Source organism: Netta rufina (genome assembly GCF_964035555.1).
Source record: "Netta rufina genome assembly, chromosome: 4".
NCBI lineage: Eukaryota > Metazoa > Chordata > Aves > Anseriformes > Anatidae > Netta > Netta rufina.
In genome coordinates, this window is record NC_140127.1 from 36990841 (window position 1) to 37009554 (window position 18714).

An 18714-nucleotide genomic window follows, 5' to 3' on the forward strand; every position below is an offset into this window, starting at 1 on the left:
GACCTGTACTGCTCAGTGTAGTCTTAAAACATAGAATGGTTTGGGTTGGAAGGGACCTTTAAGATCACCCAGATCCAACCCCCTGCCACGGGCAGGGACACCTCCCACCAGAGCAGGTTGCCCAAAGCCCCATCCAGCCTGGCCTTGAGCACCTCCAGCGATGGGGGCATCCACAGCTTCTCTGGGCAACCTGTGCCAGAGCCTCACCACCCTCGTTATGAAGAATTTCTTATATCTAATCTATGCCTACCTTTTTTTAGTTTATAGTGGTTACCCCTTGTGCTATTAATGGCCAGGAGAAGGGAAGCAATTGGTGAGGTGGCAAAGCTTTGCTGGTGATTGATAGGAGGCTATGCAAGGCTGTAAGGACAAGGACAGATTATATGGACAGTAGAAAGATCTTGTAAGACCGTACAGTAAAAGGATAGGAAAATTCAGTGCAGATGAATGTAGAGTGACATGCTTGGGGAAAAACAACCCTAACTTCAGATTTTGGGTCATTTCTAAGCTGGACCAAATTTCTTCAGGAACCAGACCTTTGGGTTACTGTAGACAGTTCCATGAAAATACTGGCTTAGTAGAAAAAGGAAAAAGAAGAAAAAGGTTATAGGTAATGAATTATTAAGAAGCAAATAGAGAACAAACCATAAAGGATCATTATGCTGCTGTTGAAGTCCTTGTGGTACATTAAAAATCCAACGTTTGTACACTTGAATGCTGCATGAAGTTTTATCTTGGAGAGAACATACTAGAACCGAAAAATATTCAGAGATGACAGGGATGATCAGACATACGCTGTGATGTCCATGCAGCACTTAAGGAGCGCCATACATGGAATAGCCAAGGATCTTTGTCCTGAAGAGACGGGACTGGGAGGATGTAAGAAGACACATACAGAACTGAGAGGTCTGGAGAGCAGTGGAAGGGGCTGGGGTTTTCACCCTCTCTTCTAATACAAGAATGAGAGATATCAAAAGAAGCTTGTAGGAGTTTTATTTGCAACAAACCAAAGGAACTGATTCTTCAGGCAACCCACGTGGGTCAGTGGCAGTACTCTTCAAAGAACCTTCTGGATTGAGGAGTTTGTGGGAATACTAGTAGACAGGGTAGAACCTTGGAAGAGGTGCTGAAGAGGCTGCTAACTAGATAATCACGTAACCTACCCTGAGGATGTTTGAAGGCTGGGAGGCAGCATGTGCTCACCCTGTGCTTGTTTCCCCCAAGCGTCCATTCAGAGTTCTGTGATAGATGCGCCTGTGGGCTGAACCAGCATAGAAGTTCATACATAACCTCCTTACACCAAAGTCAGGATTAAATAAATAAAGTTATTAACAGCTTAAATACACGTATAACATTCAAGTTCCCCAAGTAATCATAATGTTTCAAAAAGTTAGGGCTGGAAGGGACCTAAGGAGTCACCTAATCCCTTCCCCTGTTCCATGGATGGCAGAATCGATTACATCTGTGTCCTTAGTGACAAAGTTGTCTACCCTGCTCCTGCAGCTTTCAATGATGGAGACTCAACAGCCTCCATAAGCCATCTATTTAAAGTCTCACTATTCATACTATGAGAGGGATTTTTCTCCAGTCTAACTGGAATCTAATCAGCTGTTGTTTGCTGTAAACCATTAGTTAACTGCAAGCCTGAGCTAAGATGGGAGGCGTCCTAGACTTCTGATGAATGTTGTCTAGTGACTTTGGTGGCTCTGGAAATAGCCTGGACGCAGGCTTGGTTTTCAACGTAGCTAGTAGTTACTGGTTTATTGTACTCTGGTTAATATGACTGAGTATGAATGGGGATCCCTTCTGAATGCTTTTAGGGATTTTCAGGTTATTTTAATGTCTGGCCTCTTTAGCATTTTTCTAGCTTCAGGGAAACTTTCTCTGAGCAGTGCTTTCTAAACACAGCATGTTTTGACTTAACTTCAGAAAAGGCTGCTTGAAAGGTGTGTCTGCAGAAAGAGTGGGACAAGAAGACAAAAAGATTACTGAAAAACAACATGTATTTTTTTTTTTCCCCTGTAAGGCCTTGATTTCTGGTTTTGCCAATAAAAGTACTGAACTTGTGAGTTTGAGATGGAATGTTTGAACTGTCTTACGCGATGCTGCTCAGTTCACTTAAACTCTCCTTCTTGCAGGTGGTCACTTACTCTGTTCCTCATCTTCTAGGTACCTGACTTGAGAAGGAGGTTTTGACCAACAGAAATGCTAGGCACCTACAAATCCAACTGAAGTCGATGTGGGCTGTTCTTATAATACACAGCATACTTTAAGTCTCTTAAAAAAAAATCAGCTCAAATTAGGCATTTTAGCAAACGATTTAAGCTTGATTTCTATGTTTCAGTTTCCAGTGTCTAATATGATTAAGAGTCCTGTCCTCTCACTTGCAGTAAATTGTGAAAATCAGTTTATCGATATGTGAAGCACTCAGGAGCAGTAGTGGTGGTCATTCCGAGGAAATGAATGTCTGCGAACAGGGCATTGGATTAGTAAATAGACATGAGGTCATATGCAGAACAAAAAGGGAAAAAAATGCATTAAATAGCTGTTTGCTGGTGAGCGCTGACAATTCTGTGTACAGAATGAAGCAAACATCCTGTGGAAAAATAGTTGGTAGGGGTGTATTTGAAAACTTCATCATACTGTGGATTACACAAGGAAGCCAAATAAAGATTGCACAAGCACTTTGATTTTGGTGGTTTTAAGCTCATTGACTGCAAAACTGCAACCTCAGTGATGTACTTTTAATACAATATTTTATGTGTGCCATATATATTTGTAGACTGCAAACTCTAGCTGTTCCGCTGTCTGGGGAGCCATCTGAAGTGGTCCAAAATGTTACATAGCACCCTGCGGCCGCATCTCTTGCATCAGAGACGTTTAAAAATATTAAAAATCATGTATATTTGTAGACTGTAAACTCTAGCAGTTGCAGTGAAACAATGGCAATAGCAGCCAGCACATTGGCATGGGGAGGAATGTCAAGTATTTCTCTCTCTTGACAATAACTTTAACAAGAGTTGCGAATTTCTGTATGGATTGTATGCAGGGTAGCTGCCCAGAGGCTGGGTGAGAAATAGGTGCAGAAGGGATGGACTGGCCCTCAACATTTTGTATATACTTATTTAGCTCTGCTGTTAAAGACGAGTGAAAGCCTGTGGGCTGCCCTCTGTGCACGAATAACAAACAAACAGAACACAACGCTTGATATTTCTGTTCACGTGCCTTAAGCACAGACCTATAGTTTGTATTCTTTGTAGGACTATTACCGTCAATATAAAGTCCAAAGTAGTTTTTGAACTTGGGCTAGAAGTTTGAGAGGAAAATTCTCTTTTATTTTGCGTGAGGCTGTCTGCTGAGCCTATAGCTACCAAACCAGTGAGGTTTATCAAAGAGAAAAATTTACAGTTAAGCTCTGCCTTCTCAAAGCTTGGGGAAGGTCTGTTAGCACTGAATACCTTTCTGGACGTAGAGGCATTTACAGTCTGGAACCTCATTCAGAGTTTTCTACTCTTAGAGTACCTGCAAAAGCTTTGCCATGATGGGTTGTTCCTCCCCTGGCTGGAGGAGACATCTACTTGTTTATGTCTTGGCTTTTTCTTACTGGTGGCCTGGAAACTTGCTTGAGTATGTAAATTTGTTTATATAGCTGGTGATAACATATGTGGAGTGAGTCACAACGCAAGTTGGTTTGCTGAATTTTGCATGCATATTTATAATCACGTAGTCGTGTGTTACACTATCGCTGGGTAATCGAATACTAGGTTCCCCAAAAGCTGGGGCAACACTACACAGGCATAGCCCCTGCTGCGAAGGGTTAGATACTGAGGTGCTTGGGGAACAAATCTTGCCAAGTGCCAACTTCTAGAATTTTTCTTGTACTTCCCTTGCAAGAGTGGCCCATGATGCAAAACAGAAGAGAATTGAAGTAAGAAGCTTCCTTTAAGCAAAACATAGGTGTTTAATCACAAACGTACTGTTTTTACAGTCTTGTGACCTATCTGTAACCATAACAGGAGGGAAGGAGCGTGCAGGTCAGGTCCTTTCCCCATGTTTCAGCCCAGATTCAGTGGAGTACGTGTGCATCTCAATCCATGTGTCTGTCCTGCTGTAATACCTTGCTGAACTGGAGCTTTCGCTTTTGCTTACAGCTTGAAAGACTTTGTAAAAATTCTGACTTGGATTCCCCCTGTTCTACAACTTGAATCTTATAGGCTGGCAGGCACATAGTTTTCAGGGTGTTTTGTGTATATTTTTTTTTGTATTTACACACAGTGTTCGTTCCACTTCCTGCAGTCTGTCTTAGAGTTCTGACTTCTGCAATTTTTACTGGCTTTCTGATTTTCTTTGTTGCTTCCCCTTCCCCCCTTCACTGTTTTGCCCTTCTGTTCCTTTTCAACCTCGGTGACTTTTCCCTTAACTATTTAGAGCGACTTCTTTTGCTCCAGACGTGGTTCATCTCTTGGAGAATTCCTGCAGCTCTGGATCTTCTGACGACCGTAGCTCGTGGCCACCCCAGCTGTCATGAGAATTTTAGCCATGCTGCTATGCCGTAGCTGGATTTCACAGGCGCATTCGTGGAGGCTGTGTTGTGTTTGGTTTTGTTGTGTTTTGAATCAGCCCGCCACGATGTGGCTTTTCTTTTAACTGCTCTGGAGAGGACAGTGTTATTCTCTTTTGACTACAGGTGTATTAAGCAACATGCACTTCAGTAGCTTACGGGAGTAACTCTGAAGTACACCTGATTTGCTCACTTACATAGCACTGCACCCAAGAGAACCTTCAGCAGAAATCCTTTGAAACCCTTTTTATTGTGTAAGGATGCTTCGTCCAGACCCAGGAGGTGTCTGTCAGCTGGCTTTCCAAGTTCCATTCAGTGAACACGCTGAGCTGTGGACGCCGGGTTAGGCTTCCAGCAGACACCCGTGTCACCGTGCCGTGCATCGATTTAGACATAAACCGTTTAATTAGAGTCGGAGCTTTCAGAAAGTTTTCTACCCAGGTGGCCACTCAGAAGGTTAATCTGCTGCCCGAGATGGTTTGAACCTTGCTGCCACAAAACCTGCAGCTTCCAACCTGAGTGGCAGCACCAGGAATTAAATCTCTGATTCCTGATACAGTGGGATCCATGTTTATCCTCCTGGTATTTTAAGTGTTGCCCATCTAGTGGATAACCCCTAGCTCAGCTGACAAAGGGGAAGTGGTTTCAGTGTGTTGCTCTGCAAAGACTTATTTTCTATATTACTTCTGGAGCTCCTCCCACTAATATGACTAACTAGATTATCTGTAAGGCTTTACTTGTTCTGAAGCCACTATTGATTAAATGCTGAGATGATTTTTTTTTTTTAGAAGCTGTCACTGGAACATGCTTAGGCTGCATTTGCTGTCAGCTTAACAGTCATGTTTCTGTGTCTTCCTCTAAATTCCTCTCCCAGCTGGGCTCTTTCATATCTTAGCATTAAAATAGATTCTTCCTAATTAGACAGATCTCTGTCATGATAATCATCTTGAGAACGTATGCTGTATTTTCATACTGCATATCTTTTCACAGATCGGGCCTGCACTTTATAATTTTTCAAACTCGTAACTCACTGAATAGATCCTTTACCAAGCAATCATCTCCTGTAACCAGCAATTAGCGTCCCGTCAGCTGATAGTGGTAGGCATTTAGTGTTCAACTGCTGGCATCAGCAAGTTCATCTTATATCACTTGGAACTCCGATGTGTGTGATTCCTTTGAAATTCCAGTCGTGACGGTCGTTTCCTAAAGCTGATGCTCGGGAAGAAAAGAGCGTAGAGCAAGTGCAAATATTTCCACGTGCAAGGTGAACTGCTGCATAACAAGGTGAGTGCTCACAAGACCATGGTCACGGATGTAAGTGCACACATCTATCACTAGTGAGTCTCTGCGTGTGTCTGATTGCAGAGTTGTTGGGTCAAGGCTGCGAGGAACATCTGTTTGGATGATGACAGGCGGTAGCAGAACAGCACTGAAGTCTCTCTTCCTTGCCTTGTCCAAGCTACAACCTGACAACTTTTTTCAGCTTGTATTTATTCAGACTCGCTGGCTTAGCAGAAACGTTGTCCTTTGCAAAAATTGAATTTAAATAGTTCCCTAAATAGCAGTTTTTGGCCCCGTTTCTTCAGAAGCCGGTAATTGTTTGTGTAAGTATCCTTAAAATAAAAGCGACGCAAAAACAAACTGTGAAATCTCATCTCTATTATGCTGCTTTACAATTGCCATTCAGGACTTGGTTTTAAAAGAAAACTCTCCTGTTGGATGGAAATTGTTACTTGTAGCTCCTGGATTCTGAATGACAACTGCAAAATGACACAGGTAATGGACATTTTTATGAAGTGCTAATTCTGTTGATCGTCTTGGGACATGGGGATAGTGCCCTGTCTTCTGCAAGGTTGTGCCATGGACTAATGCCAGTGTCACCACTTCTGCTGTTAACATGAATGGGGAAACAGAGGGCTTCAAGTTTGCTTGGCTTTGTTTCAACCTCAGCCAGTTCAAACGTATCTTTTGATCAGCAGCAACCGTTTTTAGAACGTATTCAGATGTTTTTCACCGACCTGATGCTGCATCTGTTTGCAAGGCTTCAAACATTAAGCAGGGGTTCCTACCACACTGTTGCTCGAATCATCATCCCCTGGTGGAAGCAAAATAGGGAGATGAGAGACTTCAAGAAAACAAAAAGTCTAAATTCGGAATATGCTGGGATTTAATTCCCTAACGCTGCAGCATGCACTTAAATAGCGTGTGGTGCTTGCTGCCCGAGCGGTGTGCTGGAAGTTTAGGGTGTGTTACTCCGTGCGGGCTGAGAAGTGGTGCTGGCCTTAGGCGTAGGGGAAACAAGACAATGCCTGGGACATGCCGCAGGGAGCAGCCCCTACAAGCAGCAGGAGGAGCACGGGGGTCACCGGCAGCCTTTCGGCGTGCACCTGCGTGTGCCGGGGCTGCGCGGCGCGTTTCGGTGCGCTGGGAGCTGTGCTGGGAGCAGCGCTGCAGCGGGCTGCGGGCTGCAGGGGGCACTGCGGAGGAGCCCAAAAACTCCTTGGAAGTTCAACCTGAGCGCAGCCGGCCGAGGCGCTGGCCTGCCGGCGCTCCGTTGCCATCAAAACGAGCGAGACAGCCCCCGGCTCTCCCCGCCGCCTCCCGCACTCGCCGCTCTCGCTCCGCGTCGCTGTCGCGATGGGGACGAGGTGACAAGCAGCCGTCCCCATCGCGACAGCGGCTGGAGCAGACAAAGCCGGCTGCGGAGCGGTGCCCCGCACGCTGTGCTCCCCGCTTCCTGCCCCCCGGGGGAGACCGGGGGGCGTCCCCGCGGGCAGCAGCCCCCGGCCCCGGGGGAGCCCTCCGGGCGGGGTGCGGGGAGCCGTGCGGGGGCAGCCGTGCGGGGGGAGCCGTCCGCTCCTGCCGGGCGGCTCCGCGCCGGGTTTTGCACCGCGTCCCCGGGTCTGCCGGCCCGGGGGAGCCGCCGCCGTCCTGCTAGCGCTGCGCGGGCACGGCGGGAGGAGGAGGAGGAGGAGGAGGAGGGCGCTCGATCATTGTGATGGTGGCAGGAGCGGCGGCAGGAGCAGCAGCAGCAGCAGCAGCAGGGCGCGGAGCGGAGCGGAGCGGCACGGGCTCGGCGCTGGGGCAGCGCCCCGGAGCCTCGCTGCTGCTGCTGTCCCCCCCGGCCTCGGCTCCGACCCCGGCCCCGGCCCCGCGGCCGCTCGCCGGGCTCCCCCCCGCCGGCATGCGGCCGGCCGGGCAGCGGGCGCGGCGCGGCGGCGGCCCCAAAACTTTTCTCTAGGCGGGGGAGCCCCGCTGCCGGCCCCCCCCCGCCCCGCTCCGCTCCGCTCCATGCCGGGGGGGCGCGCGGCGCGTGCCCGGCGGAGAAGCGGGGGTGGGGGGGGGCGCGCGTGCCCGCGGCCCCGCGCGCGTGCATGCGGCTCGCTCCCCGGCGGCGGCGGAGCGGTGTCCGGGGGCAGGAGGCGGTCCCGCGGCGATGGGCGATGGGGGGCAGGCAGCGGCCCCGTAGCGCCCGGGGGCGGCCGCCCCAGCACCAGCAGCAGCAGCAGCGGCAGGAGCAGCAGCAGCAGCACCAGGAGCAGCAGCAGCAGCAGCAGCAGCACAGCTGGCCGTGCGGGTGGCCGCGCCGCCGGCGATAACCTCCCGGCACCTCCGCTCGCCGCCTTCCTCCCTCCCTCTCTCCCTCCTCCTCCTCCTCCTCCCTCCTCTCCTCCTCCTCCTCCTCCTCCTGCTCTCCCCCCCCCCGCCGCCGCTCGCTCCCCGCTTGATGTTTTGGAGAGCCTGGAGGGGGATCGGCTGGGGGCGCGGAGGGACGCTCGCCGGGGCTCGCCGCTTGCCCGCTACATGCCGGCGCCCCCTCCTCCCCCCGGCGGCCCCGTGAAAAGTATCCCGCCGGGACCCCGCAGGAGGCTGCGTGCGCGCCGGGGGCAGGCTCCAAACTTCTTCCAAAATAGTGCGCGCGGGGCAGGCGATGGGGGATTTCGCGGCCCCCGCCGCCGCCTCCAACGGCGGGGGCATCTGCATCAACAATAACCTGGGCGGCGGGCTCGGCGGGGCCGCTCTCGGGGTCGCCGGCGCCCCCCACGGCCCGCCCGCCGCCGCCCCCGGGAACAATGCTGCCGGCGGCGGCGTCCCCAAGCACAGCACGGTGGTGGAGCGGCTGCGGCAGCGCATCGAGGGCTGCCGGCGGCACCATGTCAGCTGCGAGAGCAGGTACCAGCAAGCCCAGGCGGAGCAGCTGGAGCTGGAGCGCAGGGACACGGTGAGCCTCTACCAGAGGACGCTGGAGCAGAGGGCCAAGAAGACGGGCGCCAAGCAGCAGCAGCAGCAGCAGCAGCAGCAGGGCAAGCAGCAGCAGGATGCCGAGCCCGCCGCGGCGGAGCAGAGGAACCACACGCTGATCATGGTAAGGGCAGGGGGCGGCCCGGGCCCCCCACCGGAGGGGAGGGAGGCTCGGCCTCGGGCACGGAGCGTGTGTGTGTGTGTTTGGGGGGGGCGTTCGCGCAACTTGCGTGGAGCCAGCAAACTTTTTGTTGTGTTTTTATATTTATTTGTTTTGGAGGAGGGGGGAGCGGGGCCGTGGGGTGCGTGATTTGGGGCTCCCCGCCGCCGGGGGAGGCCGGCAGCCGGCGCCCCAAGCGAGAGCAGGCTGCGCTCAGCCGCTTCCTAAACTTTGCTCGGGTTTTAAGGAGCTCGGCGAGCGGCGGGGGGGTTGGGGGGGGCAGGGGGCGGGGGCTGAGCCGCACGGAGCGGAGCCGCGAGTAGGAAGCGGAGTTTCCCACTCCCAGCCCGCTCCCATGATGAATAATCAAAGGCGGCGCGGGGGGAGCCAGCGCCGGCCTTATTTATAGCAGGTCGCGGCCGGCGGCACGGCTCGGCACGGCTCGGCTCGGCACGGCGGAGGGGGGGTCCCGGAGCCGCCCCCAACCTCGTTCTCTGCCGGGCAGGGGGCAGCCGGGGCCTCGCCGTCTGCAGGGCGCACAATGGGCGGCGGAGCCCGGCGGGGAGGAGGAGGAGGAGGAGGAGGAGAGGAGGAGGCGTGTGGTTTCCAAGCCCCGCACGTCCCTCCCTCGCTCCCTCCCCTGCCGCGCGGGGGGGTCCCGCAGGGCGGCAGCTGCCGCCGGCCCCCGCGGGGGGAACCGTGACGGAGCGGCGGGGGGCGGCCTCCCCAGCCCGTCCCGTCCCATCCCATCCCATCCCATCCCAACCCATCCCATTTCCAGCCCGTCCCATCCCCGTCCCGTCCCCTTCATCCCCGGCTCGCTGCCGGCCGCTTTGTCCGCCCCGGGCGGGGAGGTGGGGACGGGGCCGGCCGGCGGCAGACAAAAGCTGGGCGCTGCGTGTGCGTGTGTGTGTGTGCGCCCCTGATCCCCCCCAGCATCCCGGCCAGCAGGAAGCGGAGCAGCCTCCCTGACATCTCGCCGCCTTCCTGGCGGCTCCTCCGCCTCCTCCGGGGCTCTCCCGGGGAAGAGCCGGGCGGCCCCGGCCGAGCCGAGCCGAGCCGGTCGCTGCCCCCCTCCCTTTCCCCTTCCCCTTCTCCTCCGGGGGGGATGCGCAAGGTGCCAAAGTTGGGGGAGCAAAGTGGGCAGAGGGGGGCTCCGCGGTGGGGGAAGCCCGGCTGCAGGGGAACGGGAACGGCAGGGCTGGGGCTGAGCTGGCAGCCCGCACGCCATTTATCTCTGCTCCGTGTGCACGGCACTCCGAGCTTAAAGAGAAACCCCGGCGCTTTCTCGGGAAGGACCCTTTGCCACCAAGCACTGCCTTGCTAAGACCGCTTGCAAGAAGCGTTGTAGCAAAAATCGGAAGTGTGATCTGCGCCGTTTCACCTGTAGAGCGTCGATTACAACCTGGGAACAGGAGGGTGGCTTCGTAGGCACATGAAAGCTGTATTTAAAACCTGGGAAACTGCTCCTTTCAAAGCAGCTGGAGGGTATTCTCTGTGGGACTTTTATGGTACAAACAAAGTTCTTCACTTCTGGCAAGCACGAGTTTGCTAAGTTTCATAGTTTAAATGCATCGTGATTTCCATTTACTGAAACAGTTCAACTTTATATAATACTTTATTCCAGCTTGAGAAAACACTAAACTATACGTTGCGGTTTTCTCCCTTTCTCTGTTCTCTGGTGACCTCCAGCTGAGAGGTTCACAGTGACACAATCCCATGGGTCTGCTAGCACGTTACTCCTCGCACAAAACCAGCGTTAAATCCTTCCCTCCCATTATCAGAGCGCGCGTTCTGGAGTAGAGGCAGTCGGTTAGGACTCACGACAACAAATGCAGTGAGAAGACACCGTCTGCGATGCTTTTTCATCAGGAGGGCAAGGAAAATATTACCGGAGTGTGTGTGTGCGTCCCTCCAAATTCAGAGACGTGGGGCCGGGCAGCGAGGTGCCCAGCAAACCCTCCCAGAAAGTGGGTAAAAGGTGTCTGTAGGAGGTGATCGTCACTGAAAGACACGCTCTGATTTTCTTCATTGGACGGAGTAGGAACTCTCTGGCACATACAGTGCTCCTTGTCACCACCCCCACGGGGTGCACCCTCGCTCCCTGAGTTCATGAAAGGGATTGTGCAGTTTCCACTGTTTAGGACTCCGTGTCAACTGACAGGCACTTATCAATGGGAGCCTTTTTTTGAAAAGGCACGTAGGAGCATAGGCTCGCCTGTACTTCGCGAAGTGCTGAGCTACGCTGAATTTGGGTCTTGATACAGAGCGAGCTTTCACTGGCTGAATTTTGGAGTATCTCAATGTATAGCTAATTCAGCCTATCCTACTTGAGGAGAACAGGGGTTTCAACTCTAGTTTGCTCCCATGCAGGCATCGATTAGGATGTGCACAAAAATTAAAATTGTTTATAAATAGCTGGGAGGACTTTTTTTTTCCAGTCCAACCTGGCAAAAGCCAAAGTTGTTTTCCGTGCTTTTGAGCTGGATTATTAGAATGCTGTACCAGCTAGGCTTTCAAAAGAAGTGTGGGGAAAAATTGCAGGCCATCCAAAACTCTGCTGCTCATCTTCGGACTGGTTCCAGGAAACATCAGCGCATTATTTCAGTGCTTTGGTTCTTTGTGAGCTAATCTGCCCTCTCAGTTCCTGCTTTAAGTGCAGGAGTTTTCTGGCTCTGCATCCCTGGTATTGTGTGAGCGTGGTTCCAAGGTGATATATGTGTGTCCGTATAATATAAATAATAAATATTTAGTGTATAATAGCGTATATAATGTACATATTGCCAAGTGAAATCGCCTCTCTGTCTTATCCCCGACGCTGCCCTTCTTATTGGGTGTTCTTGCTGTTTTTTTGCCCAGTGAAACGCTACTTCTGTAATTACCACATTGACCTTCCAATGCACATTGATTTGCATCTCAGCTCTACTGTAACTTAAAAAGGGTCTGGAGATAATTTTTCGTATTTTAAAAGCTCTTCAACTCTTTTCTTATTTAGCATCGCTACGGGCTTGATAGCCACTGTCAAACTGACCATTCCTAACCCTAAAACTAGCCCTTAGGAAACTGAGTTTTAAACACCATAAAATGTTATTTAGATCATAGAAATTAGTGACGGAAGTCAAATGACCTATTAGATCATCTTTTCTGTTCCCCTGCCAAGGCGTAACTATGCCAATTCGGAATTAGTTTAGAGTTAGAGAAAACACGGCTGGCAAACACAGTATTTTCCAATACTGCTTTTTACCCATCCTGGGCTAACACGCTGCCTCGTGGAAGTCAATGGTCACGTTGCTCTACCTGAGGGAAGGGAGACGGGCAGGCCGGTCCCTTCAGCCTGCTTTGCCTTGGGACAGAATGGCACGCTGAGAATTACCAAAATCTGGCTGTGTCGCCTCATCATTGGCAATACTCCAGCACAGGAAAGTAGTTTCCCCCTTCCTTTCTCCTTTTTCATGGAAAAGGTATCCCCAGTGGCATGCATAACTTCTTGGTTTCCCTCAGTGACTCACGGCTAATTTTATTCAAGATATCGACTGTTGAATAATGCTGTCGGTCTTGCGAGCGTTTTTTTAAAGCGTACACCTGCTGTGTTGATGGTGCACCTTGCTGTAGTTATCGTGTGCCTTCATACACCTGAGCACAGCTCTGGTGCTCTTCTTCAGGTGGTGTCGTGGTGTAACTCACTCAGGCGTTTATCGGTTACGTGGTAGGAAAGGCCTATTTCTCTGGGATTGCAAGGATGAAAAGGAAAAATGGTATTTTGGATACTTCTTATTTTCCAGAAGAGGTCGAGTGCTGCAGTCCTTACTCATGCCTGATGACTAAATAGGCTGAAACATCTCTTCAGTTTGTAAGCTGTGTCTGATCTTGTTCGCGCTGGGGTAAAGTCAATAGTTAATGCAAAACTGGGATGATACCAGAATTAAATCCCAGGCCAACAGCGCTTCTTATTTTTCATATGCCTCATAGAAGGAGTCATCGTGCAACCCTTTTTATTTTGCTCTTCCTCTAAGGGTGGATCTTTCTTATTCCACAGCCTCTCCCATTTTTCTTCTCCTTTTCATACCAACTCATGCCTGATGCTCCCGTGCGATCGCTGTCCTCTAGGACAAGGAGTTCTTGCGTTGACCTCCTTTTGCAGCTCGTCAGCACAATAGATTCCAGCTTAGCAAATGGAAAGGAATGGAGAGACTCTTCGCTTCAAGCACTACTAGTCCCTCATGACCTTCGTGTGCTCCGACTGAAAGTGTCTCTCTAAAAGATAGTGGGCTGGGTCATTACGAGCCGGAGCCGGAGCAGGAAAAGTTGTGTTTTGACATACTGTAGCCAGCCCCAGTGAAATCCACGCTTCAGCCTGACAAACAGCACGTGTTACAAGTCCTGGAGTGAAGTTTTAGGCGTTGTGAAGCTCAGGAAGAATGACTCTGGCTGGAAGGTGGCCAAAACTCATTCTGCTAACGCAGAGCCAAAAATATTAACACGTGATTGTGTAGGGACAATTGGTCGCTCGCATGTAGGTTAACCTAAATTTGTGGTAACTTGACCTATAGCTTAAGGTTTCACAAGTGGCTTAAGCTGGTGTAAATCTGAGCTGCCGCCACCGAGGAAGTCTCATCTTTCATGCTCTTGTCAGTGGCCGCGTTTTCTTGCCGCCTCCCTTTGCCAGCTCTGTCAGCTGGCTCGACCTACCGAGCGGGTAGGGAGGATGGAAACATTTTTTTTTATCCCCTTTTCTTCTGGGTTAGTGTTCAGCTGGGTCGGAGCCATGGTTTGTTTGACTGTCCCTCCCATGGGCAGCACAGTCTTACAACACCTTAATCCTGTTGTGAAACTTTGCCCTTATCCCAGGACAGACGTATCGGACGTGTGACCTGAAACATGCTTACCTGCTGCCATACTTTTTTTTATTTGAGCTGAGTAACGCCGGGGTAGGTGGACACGATTCTTCTGTCCCTTAATTCAGGCACTGGCACAGGAAAGGCCGTGAGAAGCAGCAAAAGTCAGAGTTCATTTTTCCTTAAACACTCGCGTGTACATGCCATTTGCTTGCATATTACTCCAGTATGTATAATTCATGGGAGAGATGTGCTTGGATTAGCAGAGGTTTAAGGACAGGTCTGACAGCCAGGAAGTGCTGACTGGAATCCTTCAAGCACACTGTTTTCTGCATTGAAATGTGAAGTACAGTCTCAGGCTGAAGTTTTGAACCTGCAATCAGTTTTCCAGTCAGGGATCTCGCAGGCTGTTCAGATAAGGAACATACTTGGACGTGCAGTGGGAATTGGGGAGGCTTAGCAATCTGAAGTATTTATTTTCCTAGTTTGTCTAAGATGGTGAATCATAAAACCATTTAATTTTGATCACTCTTTTGCTTCCCCCTCACGTGCTTCAGTTCCACAGTGTTTGTAGTCTGCTGTTGTTTGCTTTCTGAATGCTGGAAACCCACTTTTACAGGGGGTGAGAGAAATTGTCTTTTTAAACTGGCAGTGGCTAATGAGATAGCAGCAGCTGATTTTTTTCTTTTGCCTACAGGAAGGGGCTGAGCTGCTTTCTTTCGAGACTTCCCTCTTTCACATCGATTTTGTTTGCCACCACATACAGTGTAATTGGTAAGAAGATATGAATACTTTATTGTTTAGTTGACCTGAGGGAAGAGACACGTCCACCCGTAGTCTCCGTGCGTTTTCCGTAGATGTCTGTGACTGTTCAGGCCGCTGGCAGTGGGGATGATGGGTTGGTTTGCTTGTCAGTTCTGCACAACCACAGCATGCATGGAGCACAAAAGAGGGTTGAAGTTATGACTTTCAGAATAACTAAGCTAATAAACAGAAAGACCAACAGTTCCCATGCTTTCTTTCCCATGTTTTTTTTATCAGGGCTGCTTTTTGTAAGGTGTTTGTATAGGGCTCTGTCCTGCAAGGTCCTCAGCAATTGAAGCTTGGTGGAGTTGATTTTTAACTGGTTGCAGGTGGGGCTGCTGGGCTCTGCCTCGTGCCCTCCTCCCTTCTTCACACTAGGGGCTCCTCCCTGCATTGCTTTAACTTTGTGCTGTGCAGGGGCTTGAATAAGGCAACTCCAGCTTCATTTTCCTCAGGCGTGGGGATTCGGACAAGCAGCCATAAATACCTCTGCGCAGGGGTACCTTTCCTGCCATGTCTTTGTGCTGCTTCTGAAGGATCTCCAGTCTGTTCAGGGAGCCCTGGGATGCTGCATGCCTAGGTAAGGAACAGAGAATTGGTCCCTGGCTTGGCTCTGACCCTGAGCCTTAGCACAACAAGCAGCCACCGTGCCCACGTAGCTACATGTATATTTATGTAGACCAGTGCATGTGCGTATGGACTGGCTTTTACACCATGCTGTAAATGACAAAGTGAAGGACTTGTGATCAGTGTTGGCGGTGGAGGGGGATGTACTGGAATGATAAGTTTAAGATCCACAGTTACGTATCCATTTCCTGTATTTTCAGCTTCCTTTCTTTTTCCTTTGGGTTGTACCTAATCCACGGTGATCTTATAGCACTTGTTCATTGTGTTTAATCTGAGGGAGGAAGGGAGTTGGTTGTGGCAGATGAGAGAGTGGAAGAGTTATGAGAAGTAGTGGAGGTGTTTGCTTTTTTTTTTTTTTTTTTTTTCAATCGTTTAAGGCATTTCCTTAAGCAGGATAGAGCAGCACTTAGCCAAGAGAGAAATCGTAGCGTTTCCTATCACTTCTGTTTATGCAGAGTATTGTGGTTACAGATGCTCTAGTATTTGAGAAAATGACTTTAAAATATATCTTAGCTGGCAGTAGTTGTCTTTGGACTGCTAAAAAGATTGTTACATTTCAGATGTGATTTTTGCTGTTGTTCATTTCGGTCCCAGCAGCCGGTGGCTGTTGTTGTGATTGCTCTGGGTTGCATTCCAGGGCAGAAGGGAGGCTGCACAGGGAAAACTGCTGCAAACATTAAACAACCAACTTTTAATGATGTTTTTGGCAAGCGTTATCTTTATTTGTTCAACATAGCTTTGGTTCTCATCGAAGCAGTAGCCTTGAAGACTTCAGTGGACTCATACTTTGGCTGTAGGCTGAACGGCAGCCGCCCTGAGCTCCAAAGGGGCTGGAGTGCTCTGGCGTGTAGTCCTTCACTGGATGGGGAGTAATGGTGCAAAATCGTCTGCGAGTCCTTGCATTGCAGCAAGTTTCTGGGCTGAGCTTGTGATCTTTGCATTCCAGTGAAAGCGGAGATGCCATGCGGAGGTTACAGTGCTATCAGTCTTCATTCCTTGATGACATAAATAACTCTTAGCCTACAAACTTGTTAGCATGAGATTATTCAAGGTCTGGATTGCTGCAGTTTTGAAAATTACCCTTAGAGAATTTGGCTTTGTTTTTTTTTTCACTGGACTTATTTTTTTTCTAACATGTTTTAATGTATATTCTACATAATGCAAAATAAGGGAAAAATATTGTTTATTTTCTCTCCTTCATTTCACTTCTTAAACATTTTCTACCTTGGTATCTACACCAGGGTTCGCTGCCTTTCTCAGTAACACTTCTGTTGTGGGGAATGGCAGCAGCGCGTAGTGACAATGGAGACTTGTGAGTGTGGGATAGCAAAACCAAAACTGATCTGGAGGAGCGAAGTCACAGGCTTCCCCTCAGCAGTTGCTGTGGTGAATCGTGCGGCAGCCTTACCGCCGGAGAGGGGCTCTAGGAAGCTGGCACAGGCCCTCTCTCTCCAAAGTTGCTATGGATATTGAACACATGAAATGCACTGTTTTGTTCCTTCATTTTGCATCTAAATACCTGCTATCTTGAGAAAGTGATTCCTCGGGGATGGCGAATCTGTCTCGTGTGGCCTTCTTGCTGTGAAATCCCACACTGCTTGAAGCTAGTGGTGGGGCCACGTGTGTTACCTGTTGGAAACCTGGTGGTTGTGTGCGGCTGTGGTCAGCCTGGCAGTGAAAGCAGCACCTGGAGCACCCGGCAGGGCTCTTGCAGAAGGTTTTTGGGAGTGCTGCTACCTACAAGGGTGGTGAGAGGGCTGAGGAGTATGGCCTGTCTCCGAAGCAGGCGTCCAAGCGCTGGCCACGGCACCTGCATCGGGTAGGTCGTCCCTCTCCTTCCTGTGAGGGAAAAAGTAGTGTTTGTATGTCATTTCCTGGTTTCTTCCCTAAAACTGACCAACTTTGTTCTCTGATAAAACGAGGAGAGACAGTGTTTTGGTTTACATCTGCAGTGTGATACAGGCTGCTCGATGCACTTCTGCTCATTTACAGTTCCACATAGAATAATAAACAGGGTAAAATAATTATGAAAGGCCTGCGTAGATGGTATTGCAGTTCACAGAACGTGGTGTCTTGACGTACTTATGGGATTAAGGTGATATTTAGGTGAGATGGCAAGTCCAAGGTAGAGCATCTCGTCTCATGCGTAGTTTTATCTGCCTTCTGAGTCCCGCTCTGGACAATATGACAAAGGTTTTTATTCAAGTGCTCCAGGAGAAAAAAATCACAAAGTATGTAGCTTTCTAATACAAGAATTAGTAAAGATGATGTCAATTATAATTTTCTGAATGGATTTTTTCATGAAACTTTAGTTTGGATGCTGATTGGAATAGGTGATTTGGTGATACAGTAAGTTAGGGATGGGTGATTCGGGGCTGTGCTTCTGTTCATTCTCCCCCTCCTTTCTTGGATGGTTTATTTCAGAATTAACTCGCTCACCAGAACCCAACCCGTTAGCACAGCAGGTAGACAGCAGCATTAGGGATAGTGGTATTTCTGATGCAGTGTGTTTCAAATGTTGAGTTCTGCTAGTAGTTACCTGAGAAGACATGGTTCTGGTTTCAGAACTGTTTCCTCCCCAGATCTGTGACGTGTGCTGTGGACGGTGATCTCATAAAGAGCATACGTCAGAACGCCACGTAAAGAGTTAACGTGGACTGGCTCGCCTGCTCAGAAGGGTCGTGGCAGGAGTGAGCTGTGCTGGGCAGATCAAGCACTGGTAGGATATGGCAGAAATTCCACCAAACTGCTTCACCTCAGAATTCCCCCCCCCCTTTGGAATGCTTTTAATTTATTTTTATTTTTTTAAGGTAAAAGAAGCTCTTCTGAGCTCTTCATTTACAAACTTAGATGTCTGTAAAGGCAGGAAGATGGCCAATTAAGGGAGAAATAGTGATTGTCATGTGCATGGGGCTCTGTAGAGGATAGTAGCATAAATGAACTTGTAAGAAAAAAATCATTACTTCAGAGATGCATTTTTAAAAAATATACAGTTCTTACATGTCTTAAGATTCAAGATGTAAGCTGAAAATCAAATGTCTTTCTTGTTTTGAAGGCAGGAAACAAAATGTTCGAAACTGTTTAAATATGTAATCAGTTTTATTAGAGCAGTATCAGTGTGACATCAAAAATAATTTTTTTCTTAGACAAGATCTATATACACTTAATACTCCAATACACAAGGGCAGAAGTCTTGCAAAAATTTAATAATTCTTGCTTTTGGTTTAATTGTGGTTGTTTTTGTGTGAGTATTTTAGCAGAGCTGCCTGTTTCTGCTTTAAAAAGGTGTAACACCCAGGATAGTTGTCTTACAGTCGTCCTAGCAGAGATGGATTAGTAGCCTGAGTGCAGATGAGCAAGTCAAATGCATATGGTGCTGCAGTTTATCACAGAGCTCTGCAGCTCTCTGGGTACTAATGCAGCCGCTGTGCTCACAGGTGGATCATGGTGAGGCTGTCTTCCATAAAGGCCATATCATTGCTTTC

The 18714-nt window shown here is 49.5% G+C and overlaps 1 protein-coding gene across 1 annotated transcript in view; it reads left to right on the forward strand.

Annotated features, from left to right (window-relative positions):
- The first annotated feature begins 8459 nt into the window (after positions 1–8459).
- Positions 8460–18714, forward strand: part of MAML3 (mastermind like transcriptional coactivator 3) — a 195314-nt gene continuing 185059 nt past the window's right edge. The window contains exon 1 of the mRNA XM_084286169.1: positions 8460–8927. Coding sequence (XP_084142295.1) covers positions 8493–8927 — 435 coding nt within the window. The 5' untranslated portion in view covers positions 8460–8492. The remainder of the gene's footprint in view (positions 8928–18714) is intronic.